General features: G+C 39.3%; 1 protein-coding gene across 1 annotated transcript in view; it reads right to left on the bottom strand.

Moving 5' to 3' along the window:
* FBXL13 (F-box and leucine rich repeat protein 13) overlaps positions 1 to 15,917 on the bottom strand; it is a 260,497-nt gene that overhangs the window by 202,793 nt on the left and 41,787 nt on the right. The window contains exons 5-7 of the mRNA XM_004702787.1: positions 9,252 to 9,406; positions 6,047 to 6,156; positions 1,359 to 1,526 (exon numbers count right to left, since the gene is read on the bottom strand). Coding sequence (XP_004702844.1) covers positions 1,359 to 1,526; positions 6,047 to 6,156; positions 9,252 to 9,406 — 433 coding nt within the window. The remainder of the gene's footprint in view (positions 1 to 1,358; positions 1,527 to 6,046; positions 6,157 to 9,251; positions 9,407 to 15,917) is intronic.

Genomic DNA, 15,917 nt, shown 5'->3' with positions numbered 1-15,917 from the left:
GATTGTTTATCCCACCTATCTTATCTAGATAGACCTGCAGAGATAATAATATGCACAAAAAATAAGACAGAGCAAAACAAAGCAACAAAAGAAAACAAACAACAACAACAACAAAAACAAAGACCCAAAAAAGCCTGCAAATCGGTCAGTCCATTTGTTGACCTTTAGGAGTGTTCTCCTCAAGTCTGATAGGGCGCCACGCCCTGGCCCCAAAGTTTATTTTTGGCATTCCCTGGGGACTTCATTGCTCTGCTCCCCTTGCTGGTCTGTTGCACACCCTTAGTGTTTCACCTCAGCGTGGTGGGGTCAGATCGGCCTCAATTTCCACACTGTGTCTCCAGTGTTGTCCCCCATAGGGCTATTGGTCAGTGAGGGATGTCGTGTCTGATAGTGGGGCTGACCCTATGGTCCTCTCTGTGCTTTGGTTGCTCTGAGCAGGAATATCATCCTAGGGCTTGGTTGGCCAGGGTGTGCTCCACTCTCTCTTCCTCCACCTTCATTTGCTCCTGTATGCTCTGATCAGACATGTCCCTCTCCCGCAGCTGTAGTTTTAGTGCTGCCCTCTGAAGTGAATTCTTCTGCGGGGAGGGGGTGCTGTCCACATAGTTGGGATTGGGGCCGGCCCCTCAGACCTCTCTATTGGTTCCCTGCTTCATGCAGGTATGTTGCATCCACATCTTGGAGCACCGGGTTGAAGCCTAGACTGAACTCTTAACAGGAGTGGAAATTTTCATCTTTCTCCCGGTTAAAGGACCAGGGACCAGAGATTTAAAGATGCGATTTAGAATATCCACGATCTGCCTAATCTCAAATGACAGTGTGTGCTTAAAGGAGGAAGGAATATTCCATTCATTCTTATTTCTAATGGTTTCCAGTTCTCTGTTTTCAATTGTCATATATTTATCTTAGAACTATCCGAATGAATGACTTATGAAAGTAAAATACCCCAAAGTTAGTTGTAAAAAATATATTCCTTGAACTTATAGGAACAGGAAGTACAATAAGGATTGCAGAGGGGGAGGGTACAGTGGCAAGGAGGATAAAAGGGAGATGATGTTAAGGAGTCCAGGAAGGAAAAGAATGTCTTGAAACTGATTGTGGCAGCAATTGTACAATATTGTTTGATGGGATTGAACTATGGAATGATACATGTATTAACTTACAATTAAAAATAAATTTTAAAAAAAGATTAAACAAGGTAATGCCTGTAGAGTGTGGGATATATATACACACACACACACACACACACACACACGTGTATATATATATATTTTGACATATACCTTCCATCACTCATTCAAGATTCATAAAACAAACACTGTGGAAACTACTAGTTAAGATATATGAACCATACAAACCTGTAATATTGCTTTTAAGGGTAACAGCGAAATGTCAAATTGAAAACTCCTGTCTCTTGGATAACTTTCAGAAAGGCTTTCTTCAGAGGACATGAAATATTCCCCAGGGGTTAATTTTGATTTTGACCTGATTTTCCATTTTTTCAGTAGAATTTCATGTTTTAGCAACTGCAATGAAAATAATAATAAATTGTTACAAGGGTTATATTAAATTATATACCTAAAGTACAATGAAATAAAAATGCACACTACAAGCACAGTGATAGCACTAATTACACAATACAAATAATGATCGTTATTTACATAAATTATCATCCTCAATGTGTATGTTTAATATTCGCTGAGATAATTTCCAGTAATTGTCATAGAATACTGGAACAGGAAATCACCTGGGGGATGTGGTTCAGTCTCCTTTTTGACAGAGAAGGAAACTGAAGCTCTCCGGGTCATGTTCCTGTCATGGAAGAACTGGTATTGGAGACATGGGAGAGAGCTGGTTCACAGAGCTAACAACAAAGGAGAACCACACAGAATGGGTGGACTGACTTGACTTATTAAACAGCAAATCCCCATTTTACTTTGCACACATTCCTGAAAACTTCCTAATCTACAGAAAAGTCCTAAGGAACAATATTTCACACACACACAATGTTGGTGAGGTGTGTGTGTGTGTGTGTGTGTGTGTGTGTGCATCACAGACTAGATGCATTTATGAGAAGGCTTCAAGAGCTTTGTGGGAGTGAGTTTTTTCACAAACTTTTTGAAACTCACTCGTATTTATGAATCGACTATTACGTGTACAAAAACCGTAGCCTCCAGAATGGATTGCAACCCAGTGTAAGAACAGCAACTGGAGCCCCGTGTAGTGTTAGCGGAGTGATGGACAAAGCAACAGAAAGAATCCCGTGCGTGGAAACCACAGTGTCCTTGTATGCTGTAGCTGTTGAACTGGAACCTAAGGGAAATAAGTGTAGACGCTTAGAGAACGGGAAGTCTTGAGAAAAAGAGTGAGTGTTTTTAATTACTCACTGACAAGAAGACAAAAATTACTTATAGAGTACCCTGTGACTTCCGAGATGAGCTCCTTCAGGAGAAGGCTGGACTGATTCTTCAGAGGGACTCAGTGTGAGCGTGTCTGGGACAACGCTGGCTGGAATCTGAATGTTTAAGACTCTGGCACAGTGGTTATGTGTTGGGCTGCTCATTGCAAGGGCAGCAGTTCAAAACCACTAGCCACTCCATGGGAGAAAGATGGATTTCTACTCCCATAGAGAGTGGCAGTCTCAGAAACTCACAGGGGTAGTTCCACCCTGTCCTACAGGGTTGCTATGAGTTGGTATCTACTTGATGGCATGAATTTGGTTTGGGGTTTATTTTTAAAGAATGAAAGACTATGGAATGATTGGAAGGACTCAGCTAGTGTGGGAAGAGGAATTCTGGAAAGAATAATAGAAATTTAAAATAATTTTTGTTGTGTTTTGTTTCCCAAATGACCCTTTCACGGGAGTTGCCCGATTCACAACAGCAGCAAAATGACAGTTATGAAGCAGTAACAAAAATAATGTTATGGTTGGGGGGTCACCACCACATGAGGAACTGTATTAAAGGGTCATGGCATGCTCTCCTCCGTGTCCACAGAAAGCCTTCGGTATAATTTTGCATTGGTTAGTAATGCTTTAAAAGTTAGAATCAGAAGAGTTCTGCTAGGGAGGATAGAGTGTAGACTATTGATGGCTAAATCAGGCTTCAAGTTGAAAAGGGATCTCACCTGTTTAACACTAGTTTATGAGGTCAAATAAGTAAATCCTGCTTGTTGAAAGAATTAAAAATAGAGGATCAGGAACAAAAATCCCAGGAAATAATAGCCCTTGGCTTGAATCCAACCACATCTCAGATAGGTATCCTGATCCAGATGCTATATTTTAAGAGATGTGCAATGCATCAAATAAGGGGGAGGAAGGGAGAAACGGGGAACCGATTGCAATGATCGATGCATAACCCATCCACCCCAGGGGGATGAACAACAGAAACCTGGGTGAAGGGAGACAGCAGTCGGTGTAAGATGTGAAAACAATAAGAATTTATAATTTATCAAGGGGTCATGAGGTGGTGGGTGTAGGGAATAAAGAGGAGCTGATGCCAAGAGCTCAAACAGAAAGTAAATGTGTAGAAAATGATGATGGCCACATATGTACAAATATGCTTGGTCCAATTATGTATGAAATGTCATAAGAGCTGTACAAGCCCCCAATAACATGATTTTTTTAATGCATCAAATAAAATGTACATTCCATTCAGATCAGGTTGTTGAAAGAAGGGGAGGAAGGAGGAGAAGAAAAGGAAGATGGCAAGTGACCAATTCCATTCCGAAGAGAGTGTCCGGAGAGTTTTGACTCTAGAAATCACAATCTTTAAAACATTATTAAAGCAAGGAAATGTCTTTTGCTTAGAAAAGACTCTCCAGGGCTAAAAGCAATCACTATCTTTAAATATTTAAAGCAACATTATGAAAAAGAGGCATCAGATTTATTCTGTAATGTTCCACAGGCTGGTGCTATAATCTGTAGGGAGAAGTTACCCAAATGCAGCTCCAGGAACAAAATGAAGGATGCTTAGCACTAGTGCTGCTAAGTAAAGATTTCCAATTCCAGATGAGATAGCTAGTTAGCATCGGCTGGTGTGTCCTCCCCAGAACATAAAACTGGATCCCATGGGTGAGCTGAAGAGTCTGGTGAGTCACATGTTCAAACAGAACAACTTAGACCCAACTTCTGAGACACCTCTCTCTCCTCCAAGGAGAGATCAAAGCTGTATGAGACCATATAAAGCTAACAGAAATGATAGCTTGGGACTTGAGAAAGAGAAAACAGTCAGGAGTTGCTTGGGACAGAGTCATTTTCTCTACCACGTGAGCTTGAGAAAGCCCAAATCCATAGGAGACAATGGGACAGGTGAGTGCCGGTGAGAACAGGAAGCTAGGCTTCGGTTCTATTAATAGATGACAGCTGCAGCTTTGCTAACTATGTGTTCAGAGCGCAACACAGAAGAATAAGGAAAAAGAACCAGACACATACTATCACACATGAATTAGGAACAGCGAAACAAACATGAATTAGGAGCAGCAACTGTGAAAGCAAATTAAGATAGTGACCATCAAAAAAATATGATTCCTGAAACAAAGAAGTCAGTGAATGAGCTGAAGAATAGGAATTGGCACAACCAACAGGGGGAAATAGTGATGTGGAAGACTGTGCTAGGGAATTCTCTTAGAAAGCATTAAAGATGAATAATAAAGAGAAGGGGAAAGCAATATGGAACTCAGCATCTGACTAAATTTTGCAGGGGGCGGGAGACAAGGGATTGATCCTGCCCTACAAAGAACAACTACGAAACAGTTGGGGGTGGGTGGGTAATGTCTTCCTATCCCTCTCTGTCATTTGTCCCAGGAGTCCCAGTGGCGACGTGGGCACACGTTGGTCTGTTCATCACAAGGTCAGCAGTTGGAGACCAGTAGCTGCTCTGCAGGAGAAAGAGGAAACTTTCTATTCTTGGAAGGAATGACTGTCTGGGAAACCCACAGGGCAGTTCTACTCTGACCTATAAGGCCCCTATGGGTCAGTATTGACTCAAGGCAGTGATGTCGAGTGTTTGGGTTTTTGATTTTTAGGGGTTTGGGGGTCATTTATCCCAATTTGTAATTCAAAGAACATTGAAAAAAATCATTTCCTACTCAATAATATAACTACAAAACAAAAAAGATACAGCATGGTAGGAAATACTCTGAACCTTCTCCAAAAACATTAGCAACAATATACTACTAGCTCAAATAAATGAGAGATAGCTCTTGGAGAAGTCTGTTGGGTTCTGTTTCAATCGATTTAACTCTTAATGGACATCTCAGTTAAGAATAATAACCCCTCTGAACCGATTACATGGAACTGTGTGTGACCTCCTCCCTGGGGGACAGACAACCAAAAAGTGGATGAAGGGAGACGTCGGACAGGTCAAGATATGACTAAATACCCATTTATAAACTATCAAGGGCTCATGCGGGAGGGGGGAGCGGGGAGGGAGGGGAAAAATGAGGACCTAATGTCGGGGGTTTAAATGGAGAGAAAATGTTTTGAGAAACGATGTACAAATGCGCTTTACACAATTGATGTGTGTATGGATTGGGATAACAGTTGTATGAGCCCCTAATAAAATGTTAAAAAAGAAAAAAAAAAGAATAATAACCCCTCTAATATAGCAATTTAATAATTTCTAAAAAATTTGTGTTAAAATTGTAACTTATTAAATCAGCTCTTGAAAAAGGATAAGTAGCAACTTAATCTTATGCAGAAAAGGAACAAACTTATTCAGACTTTATCATTTATTTCTCTATTATGAACATATCTAGTAGTTTCTCTTCCACTTTAGATAGGTATATCCATTTAAATATCCTCAAATAAGAAATAAATGCTTAGTTTCTTTAAGAATAAATTTAAATTAAATGTTAAAAGATTTTTCTTGATCGTGTCAGCAAACAACAGAATTTATTAGGAAACATTTGAATGCTGACATGAAATTTTAATTACTGAGTGAAGCAACAAAACTGCCCCTAAAAGCACTCAGGATTGTAGTGTTTTCCACACTGCTATTGCCAGAGGCAATGCAACTTGACATTATTAGTTCCCAATGCGCCATACCAGGTCATCTTCTCTCTCTTTATTCTTGCGTCTCGCTTTATCCCTCCATTTTGTTAGGGTTTTTCTTAGCTTGTGATTATGAAATGTCTCTTTGATCTTCAAGAGTATCTCTAAAGGAAATTTAGTACATGACCATAAATACTCCAAACTGTTTCTGAAAACCAAAATGTTTTCATATCTCATCATATGTTTACTATGAATCAAGGTTATGGCTAATAGTTTTGGCTTGGCTATCATCACATTTAAAATAAATTACTTTGGTCAGCATTTAGATTATGCATAACTTGTAAATATCCCTTTGTGGTAGAAATTAGGACATAAGAGAAGTGGCAAAACTCACTCACTGCCGTTGGGATGATTCTAAAGTATAGCAACCCTATGTGACAGAATTGAACTGCCCTGTGGGTTTCCGAGACTGTAATTCTCTACAAGAGCAGAAGGCCTCTCCATCTTTCTGCTTCAGAGCTGGAGGTGGTTTTGAACTGCTGACTTCACAGTTGGCAGCTCAACGAATCACAGTATGCTACCAGGTTCCTTTATACCATTTCCTTTTTTAACAGTTCAGTTATTTACAAAATCCCAAGCATGTATATAAAAACTATATTCTATCTACTCGTGTATAAGCTGAGTTTTTCAGCACATTTTTAATGTGGTTTTTGAGGTAAATTAGGTGCATCGGCTTATACTCGAGTATATACGGTAATCATGTTGTAGTTACTATTCAGATCTAATGCCTTTTAATGTAATTTAATACCCTATGATTAAATAGACTGCTCTGTGCTGTGTTAACTAGCTGTCTAGCTAAAGCTCAAAAACAGAGGCCAGGCCAGGAAAGAGCATATGTATGTGGGGGTAACCCACCCCCCAAAAAATGGAATTTTTTAAAGCTATGTAAATCTTTTTGCAAAACAACCTTATCACCTTCAAAGTAATCCCCATTACACTTCATAGATTTGTCAAATCTGTGATTCCATTCTTGGAAATGTTTTCAAACTCATCTGTTTGGATGACTGACTCCTCCTTCTTGTTTTTTCTTCACCTCTTCTACATCATCAAATCGCTGTCCTTTCATGTTCTTCTTCATTCTCGGAAACAAAAAGAAGTCGCACTGAAGAAGGAAGGTCAGATGAGTAAGGTGCATGGGGCAAGAAAGGCTTGGTGTTTTTTGCCAAAAATTGGTGCACTAAGATGCCTGTGTGAGCAGGTGCATTGGCATGGTGGCAAACCCAGTCCCCGATCTGCCACAAATCAGGCCTTTTTAGTTGCACACTGTTAGGCAATCCTTTTCAGAAACTCTAAATAGAAAACTTGATTAACAGTCTGACCTGGTGGAACAAACTCCAAATGCACTATCCCTCTCTCATCAAAATAAGAAATAAGCATCGTCTTGATCTTTGATTTCACTTGATGAGCTTTTTTTAGGGGGGGGGTGATGATGGTGTCTTCCACTGGCTTGATTGATGTTTGCTTTGGGGGCCATAAAAATAGCACCATGTCGCATCACCAGTAATGACCTTGGAAAAAAGTCTGGCTCACTTAGCAGCTGTTGTTTCAAAGCACGGCATGTTTCCACTTGCTCTTGTTCCTGGTCAGTCAGCACTCGAGGCACAAATTTCTCAGTGACCCTTCTCATTCCCAAGTCTTCCATTAAAATCAGCTGACCTGAGCTCCAAGATAGCCCAGATAACTTCCCAATCTCTTCAATGGTCCATTGTCAGTCTTCGAGCACAAGTGTACAAATTGTGTTGACATTTTTGTCCATTCGGAAAGTTGACAGACATCCAGACTGAGGTTTGTCATTAAGAGACATTTCACCTTTTTTTGAAACAAGAAAACTACCCATGCACTTGAGTTTTTCCCAAAGCTGTCCTTGTAATCTGTGTTCAATATCACAACAGTTCCTGTGGCATTTTGCCCGAGCAGGAAACAAAATTTCTAAGCCTCACACTGTTCTCTTAAATTGGCTAACACACAAAAAAGAGATTATAGTGAAAGTGCTTTTATTAAAAAATTCACTGTGACCAGAGAGAATCTTCCCAGGTGATGCCCTTGGGTGCACTCACTTAGATTGAGTTGCTGGATGCTCACCTAGTGAAGGAAGGGGTGGGAAGATGATGTGTACTACAAAAGCTCCACCTGGTGGAACATTTTTCCGTTGAGGGGGTGGATAACCCCTCGTAAGAAGTCAATAAAAAACATGGAAACTGTACTGAACAAAATATCAAAATGCAAAGTCATTTTTCTCAACATCTCCTTTATACACTTCTTTCAATCTTTCTAATCCTCCCACCACCAAATAAATAAAAATACCTGCCTTCTACAATTTACACCACATCAAAACAGTAATTTTGGAATCTTCCAGGAACCCAGGGCATTCTGAGTTTGAAGAACAAAAAGAAATCTCAAGCGGCACGGTCAGACTGTAGGGTAATGGGTACGGTTTCCTGAGGAAAACATTACCACAACAGCCCTTGCTACCCCGGATGAGTGAGCAGGTGCATTGTCATTATTTGGGGGGACAGGAGCCCTAACACAACCTTCCTAGCCTTTCTTTCACCAAGGCAGTTTTCAATCTTCTTAAAACATCTTTATAATCAGTCCCTTGGACTGTCCTTTGGACAAAGGACAAAAGCATCTCTCACGATTACCATTTGGGGATCCCTAAAAGCAAATGCCACAACCTTTGGAGCGAATGTCTCTGCCTTGAAGTAACCTGGTTCCACAGATGCCCTCAGAGCCTCCTGTCTGGACAGGACCTTTACCTGAGGCCACCTCATGAGACTACGGCAAATGAGTACTTAGAGAACTTGCCTGCAGCAATCTACTGATCACAGAGATGTATTGAAACACGCTTTGTCTGGAATACATTTGTGCATGCGTGAATTGGAACCAAATCACAAGACTTTCTGACTTACCATCATGCAACATACCAGCTGTCTGTTTTGTAAAAAAATCATAATATTCCTTTAGAGTTATGCTTATCTACACACATCTACATGTAGCATTTGACTTTAAGTATGTCTTTTAAACTAAAATATAATTCTTTCAGACAAGTCTCATGAAATATTTTTAACTCAGCAGATCTACCTTCATTTTGTGACAATTATCTAAACATAAAGATGTTTTTTCATGTACATACTATGTGTAATTGAATTGGCTGAGACCGCGAATGAGCTGGTCCAAAAATGAATTGCTACAAATTTACCTGTAAGTTTTTGTTGCTGTTGTTCCACATGTAGGTGCCAGTTGCAGAGTACCCCTCTCTGAAGTCTAAGATTGTAATGCTTCTCTGCTTTTGCCATCTTTTGAACTGTAACCTCATTTTCACTTTCATGAAGTAGTGTTGCGTGTTTCCAAATGCTATAGACAGAAAATAAAGAAGAAGAGCATTTGGCATTAGGGTAACACATGGCTAAATAAATTGGATGGGACCAGTGATACTTCCTTTGTCCCCTCAAAAATCACAGTATAGAAAGAAATGCCTACAGATTAAATGTCTTCAACAATTCCTGGTGGTTATAAAGGAAGTCAGAAATGAGACAGCAGACATATTTCTCTTTAGACAAGAGAAAGAAATCACAGGAAAAAAACTTATGCTATCATAAAGTCAATTTAACCAGACTGGTCTCTCTAGAATATGCCTTTAAAATATTTATTTCAGAAAACCAAGAAATTGTAGTACAGTGTTTGAAACTTCATGAAAGTACGTTAGTAATCCAAAAGCAGGCTTTGGTCTTCTGGACTGCTGAGTGTAGGACAGCACCAACAGTCTGTACTCATTCCACTCAAAAGAGACACTTGACACCCTACAGAACGACCTTGGTAAGTTACAAGAAACACAACGAAATTCATTTCAGTACCACGATTTCACATGAAATTTTACATTAAACTAATAGTTCAGGCTTTACATAATCTGGATTAGCAAACATTTACAAATAAATGCCAATGATCAATGGTAATTGCCATTTTAAAAATAGCAAATCACATCTTTTATTTAATTTTTGAGAAATATCAAAGAAAGTTTTATTTTTGGTTGCCCAAACCCAAATTGGATCAAGTATGTGTAATTGCTTCCTTGACCCAAGAAGGTTATGATCCAGAAAGTATATTTTCTTCACAGTTCTGATAAATTGGGCCCCTTGTGGTTCTTAAGCCGTACAGATCCGAAGCAATCTCAAAGCAGTTCTAGAAATGAGTCAAAGCTGGTTGGGTAATCTGTGAGCTTTCCCCTTTCCCTGTAATCGAATCTTTATATTTTAATGAGATTATTTATTGTTGCTGTTGTTAAGTGCCATCGAGTTGGCTCCCACCCATCACCACCCTGTGCACAATAGAAAGCAGCACTGCCCTGTCCTGTGCCATCCTCACAATTATTCCTTTACTTGGGCTCATTGTTGCAGTCACAGCGTCAATCCACCTCATTGACAGCCTTCCTCTCTCTCACTGGCCCTCTACTTTACCAAGCATGATGTCCAACTCCGGGGACTGGTCTCTCCTGACAACATGTTCAAAGTATATAACACCAAGTCTCGCCATCCTTGCCTCAAAGAGCACATTGGCTCTACTGGCTCCACGACAACTGTGTTGGTTCTTTGGGCAGTGTGTGGTGCTTTCGAGATTCTTCTTCAGCTCCACAATTCAAGAGCATCAATTCTTCCTGAGTCTTTTTTCTGTCATTTCTTTATCTTGTCTAAAATGAAATATAAGACTATTGTCTAATTTCAAATTTCCTCTATAACCACTAGGAACTGTTGAAGACATAATTAAATTTGTAGACAAATATTTTCATGCTGTGGTTTTAGAGGGGCAAAGGAAGTATAACTGCTCCCATCCAATTTATTTCGCCATGTGTTTCCCTAATGCCAAAATGCTATTCGAAATCCTTATTCCATGTCCAACTTTCACAAGCATAGGAGGCCATGGAAAATACCATGGCTTGGATTAGGTCCATCTTAGTCCTCAAAGTAACATCCTTGCTTTTCAAAACTCAAGAGGTCTTGTGCTGCAGATTTAGCCAAGGCAAAGCATCTTTGGATCTCTGGACTGCTACTTCCATGAGCATTGATTGTGGATCCAAGCAAGACAAAATTCTGGACAGCTTCAATCTTTTCTTCATTTATCATGATGTTACCTGAGGATTTCGGTCATCTTTACATTAAATTGTAATCCATACTTAAGGCTGTGACCCTGGATCTTCATCAGCAAGTGTTTTATGTCCTCCTCACTTTCAGCAAGAAAGATTGAGTCATCTGCATATAAAAGGTCCTTAATAAACCTTTGTCCAATCCAAATTTCAAGGTCACATTCTTCATAGACTTCAGCTTCTCTGCTGATATGCTCAGCATATAGACTGATTAAGTATCATGAGAGGATATAAGCCTGATGCACACCTTTCCTGGTTTTAAACCATGTACTATTCCCTTATTATGTTCCTCTAACTACCTCTTGTACAAGTCCCACATGAGCACAACGAAGTGTTAAGGAGCTCCCGTTCTTCTCAAGCTTATCCATACTTTGTTCTGATCCACAGAGTCAAATGCCTTGGCATAGTCAATAAAACATAAGTAAACATCTTTCTGGTATTCTCTGCTTTCAACCAAGAACCATCCTATGTCATCCATGATATCTCTTGTTCCAGGACTTCTGAATCTGGCCTAAACCTCTGCCAGCTCCTTGTCAATTTACTGCTACAATAACCATTGTTGGATGATCTTACTTGTGTATGATAGGATATCACAGCATATGATATCAATGACATTGTTTTATAGTTTCAGCATTCTGTTGGGCATTATTTGGAATGAGTAGAAATATGGATCTCTTCAAGTCAGTTGGCCAAGTAGCTGTCTTTCAAATTCGGTGGCATGGATACGTAAGAGCTCCCGGTGCTTCATCAGCTTGGTGGAACATTTCAGTTGGTGTTCCCGGAGCCTTGTTTTGGGCTAATGCTTTCAGTGCAGCTTGGGCTTCTTCCTTCAGTACCCTTGCTTCTTGCTCCTGAAATAGTGGAATGCTGACTGGTTCTTTTGGGTACAGTGACTTTGTATAATCCTTTCCAGCTTTTTTTTTTTTAATGTTTCCTGCTACATTCCATTTTTTCCCCTGTAGAATTTTTCAATATTTCAAGTCAAGGCTTGAATTTTTGTTTAGGTCTTTCCGTTTAAGATACACTGAGAGTGTTCTCCTTCTTGGTTTCCTAGGCCTACGTCATTATAATATTTTACCTTGAGTTCTTGAGCAGCCCTTTGAAATGTTCTAGTACGTGTTTTTACTTCATGATCTCGACTACTCTCCTTAGCTGCTCTATGGTGAAGAGCAACTTTCAGAGTCTCACTTTGATCTTTTCTTTCTTTCCCGTCTTAACGATCCTTTGCTTGCTTCATGAATAAGGCATTCTTGATATCCTCCTACAGCTCAGCAGGTCTTCTGTCATTAGTGTTCAATGAGTCTAATCTGTTTTTGAGATGTTTTCGAAATTCAGGTGGGATAGATTCAAGGTTATAGTTTGGCTCTCGTGAACTTGTTTTAATTTTCTTCAGCTTCAACCTGGACTTACATATGAATTTGTGCATGTCTGAACTGGAATCTTAGTAGCAACTTATTTTTTACTTACCCTCGTATATTCTAAATACTAACAACATATAGTGGACTAACACCAGGAATGTGTAAAATGAATAAAAGATTATGATCTGGTGAAAGAAATGCAAGATTAGTCTTACATTAGGAAATCAATTAATGTAATTCATTGCATTCACAGATCAAGGAAATAATTATATAATGGTCTCAATATATGCTGTAAGGGTACTTGATAAAAATCAGGAAGCTTCTATCACTTTAAAAACCAAACTTGGCAAATGGGGGGATCTTTAATATGTTAAACAAATCTATCACACACACATACACACACTACAACAAACATTCTCAATGGATTCCCTTTAAGTTCTGGATGCCTTCCATCCTCACATCCATTTAAGACTGTTGTCAAAGTGGTAGCAGCATACTAAGACAAGAAAAGACAACACAACAAATATCTAAAAGCAAAATCTGCTAATATTTTAGGAGGACATGGAAGATCATCTTCATGATATCACTGAGGAAAGGAATTATTACATAAGACAACAAAATTGTATTGAAGGAAACACTTCGTTCAAATTTAAAACTTCTGCTCATCAAAAAAATACTATAGAGGATTTGATAAACAAATCAGAGAGTAAGAAAGGAGATTTCTGCAAAAGATGGGCAAGACCTCCCAAGAAAAATGATGAAACTTTTAGTGAAAGGTGCTAAAGATAATAAAGACTAGTATTCTGAATATATAAAGAACTCTTGAAAATTAGTAAGGAAAATACAAACCGCCGAACAAAAATAAACTAGGTGAAAGAGCTGAACAAGCTCTTCATGAAAAAAAAATGAAATCCAAAATGTTACATAAAAATTCATTAGTGAACTGAGAATGCAAATTAAAACCACAAAGAGATACATCAAATATACACCAAACTGTCAAAACACACAGGTCTGACATGACCAATCTACTGATGAGAATGTGGAGCAACAAGAGTGCTGTCACTTAGAAAGAGTTTGAAACAGGTTAGGGAAACTGACGCTGTGCAGGTCTACAAGGCAGCAGTTCCACTCCGGATCACCTGTGGGGAAAGTGACGCTCATAGCAACGTTGTCTGTGATCTCGAGACAGAGCAGCTCATGTTCTTCCAGTGTCACAGTCAGGAACTATCCATAGTGCATTTTATGCTACTCTCAGCATTTTTTGTTCATTCTGAAACTCTGAGGAATTGTAGAACTTCTCTTCATTTTCTTTCTTTTTATTTGTATTTTAATAAATCATTTTACTGGGGGCTCTTACAGCTTTTATAACAATCCAGACATCAATTGTATTAAGCACATTTGTATATATGTCGCCATCATCATTTTCAAAATATTTTCTTTGTGTTTGAGCCCTTAGTATCCGCTCCTCTTTTTTCCCTCCCTCCCCACCCTAATGGACCCCTGATAAATTATAAATTATTATTATTTTCATATCTTATACCACCCACTGTCTCCCTTCACCCTTAGGGAAGGGGGGTGGAATTATACATTGGTCATTGTAGTCGGTTCCCCATTTCTCCCCTTTAGCCCCCACCTCCCCCTAGCCTCATGGTATCGCTACTCTCTTTGCTGTTCCTGAGGAGTTTATCTGTCCTGGATTCCATGTGGACAGAGCTCTTATCTCTACCATTGTACATGCTCCAATCTAGCCAGATTTGTAATGTAGAACTGGGGTCATGATAGTGGGGGACAGCAAATGTTAAAGAATTAGAGGAATGTTGTGTGTTCTGTTGGTGCTGTGCTATACCCTGTCTGTCTCATTCTTTCCTTGTGACCCTTCTGTGAGGGAATGTCCAATTATCCACAGAAGGGCTTTGGGCCTCCACTCCAACCCCCATCATTTGCATCAATATATTTGCTTATTTGAGGTCTTCTGATGATTGATACTTATCCTATCACAGGTTGGTGTGCTTATTCCATGTGGGCTTTGTTACTTCCCTGCTGGATGGCCACTTGTTTACCTTCAAACCTTTAAGATCCCAGATGCTAGATCTTTTAATAGCCAGGCACCATCAGCTTTCTTCACCACATTTGTTATGCACCCATTTTGACTTCAGCAATTGTGTCGGGAAGGTGAGATAATAGAATGCCAATTTTTTAGAATAAAATATTCTTGCATTGAGTAGAGACCCAATGCCCGTCTGCTATCTTAATACTTAACATTTAAATATATGTACATAGGCCTATATCCCTATTGTTATATATTAATGTGTGTGTGTGTGTATATATATATATATGTATATATATATATATATATGCCTCTATCAATGTTTTTTGCCTTCTAGTTCTTTCCTCTATTTCTTTTTACTTTCCTCTTGTCCCACTATCATGTTCAACTTTCCTTAGACCCAGTACTTTTTCTCGGCTACATTGCACTTGATCAAACCCCATCAAGCATTCTATGCCCTCCTCGTCATTGATTTTAGATCTCTTATTGTTCCCTTGTCCCTGCATCTGTTGGCTCCCTCTCCCTTTCTCCCACCTCCTCTTCTCCTATGTGTCCCCAGAGCCATCAGCCCCATTGTTTTCTCCTAGGGATTGGTTATCCTGCCTATCCTATATGGACAGACATGAGAAAAAGAATAAGAAAGAAAAAGGGAAAAAAGAGAAAGAAAAAAATAGTTCCAAGTCTGTCTGCTGGCCCTTCTGAATGTTTTCCGATCTGATCTGGTGAAGTGCCATGCCTTGCCCACCGTTTCCGAGGTCTATTTGGGGATTCTTTCGGTACTTCACTGTTTTGCTCCCTTTGCTGTTCTGCACTCCCTTCATGTTTCACTCCGGTGTGTGTGTGTTGGGGGGAGGTGGGGGGCGGGGTAAAGGAGAGCTAATATCAAGGAGCTCAAGAAGGAAGAAAATGTTTTGGAAGTGACCGTGATAGCGATTACACAACACTGATGAATATGATTGAACTATGGAATGGTATGATGTCTGGATTAGCTTCTAATAAAATGGTGGGGAGGGGGTGCAGGCACTGAGTGAGTCCTCGGTGTTGGCTAGAGCCTACTTATTGTGACTCCATGTATCTCAGCTCTATGTATGTGTCATGTTGTTCTGGATATAATATACAATATATTTTCTTCCTGTTCGTTGCAATCCAATTATTTTGCACACAACTGATCTGTTATTTGTATTTTAATTTGTTAAATGAATAAAGATGGAAAACACTGTATGAAAAACAAAATTTACAAAAAATGTACAAATTAATTTTAACTTTTTCAGTGAATAGGAATATATATACTCAAATTCTTCATTAAGTAATCTTTTTTAAAAA

Source organism: Echinops telfairi, unplaced genomic scaffold (assembly GCF_000313985.2).
Source record: "Echinops telfairi isolate 266 unplaced genomic scaffold, ASM31398v2 ScPeMD7_23;HRSCAF=83, whole genome shotgun sequence".
Lineage (NCBI taxonomy): Eukaryota > Metazoa > Chordata > Mammalia > Afrosoricida > Tenrecidae > Echinops > Echinops telfairi.
This window is presented reverse-complemented; position numbering and strand designations above follow the sequence as displayed.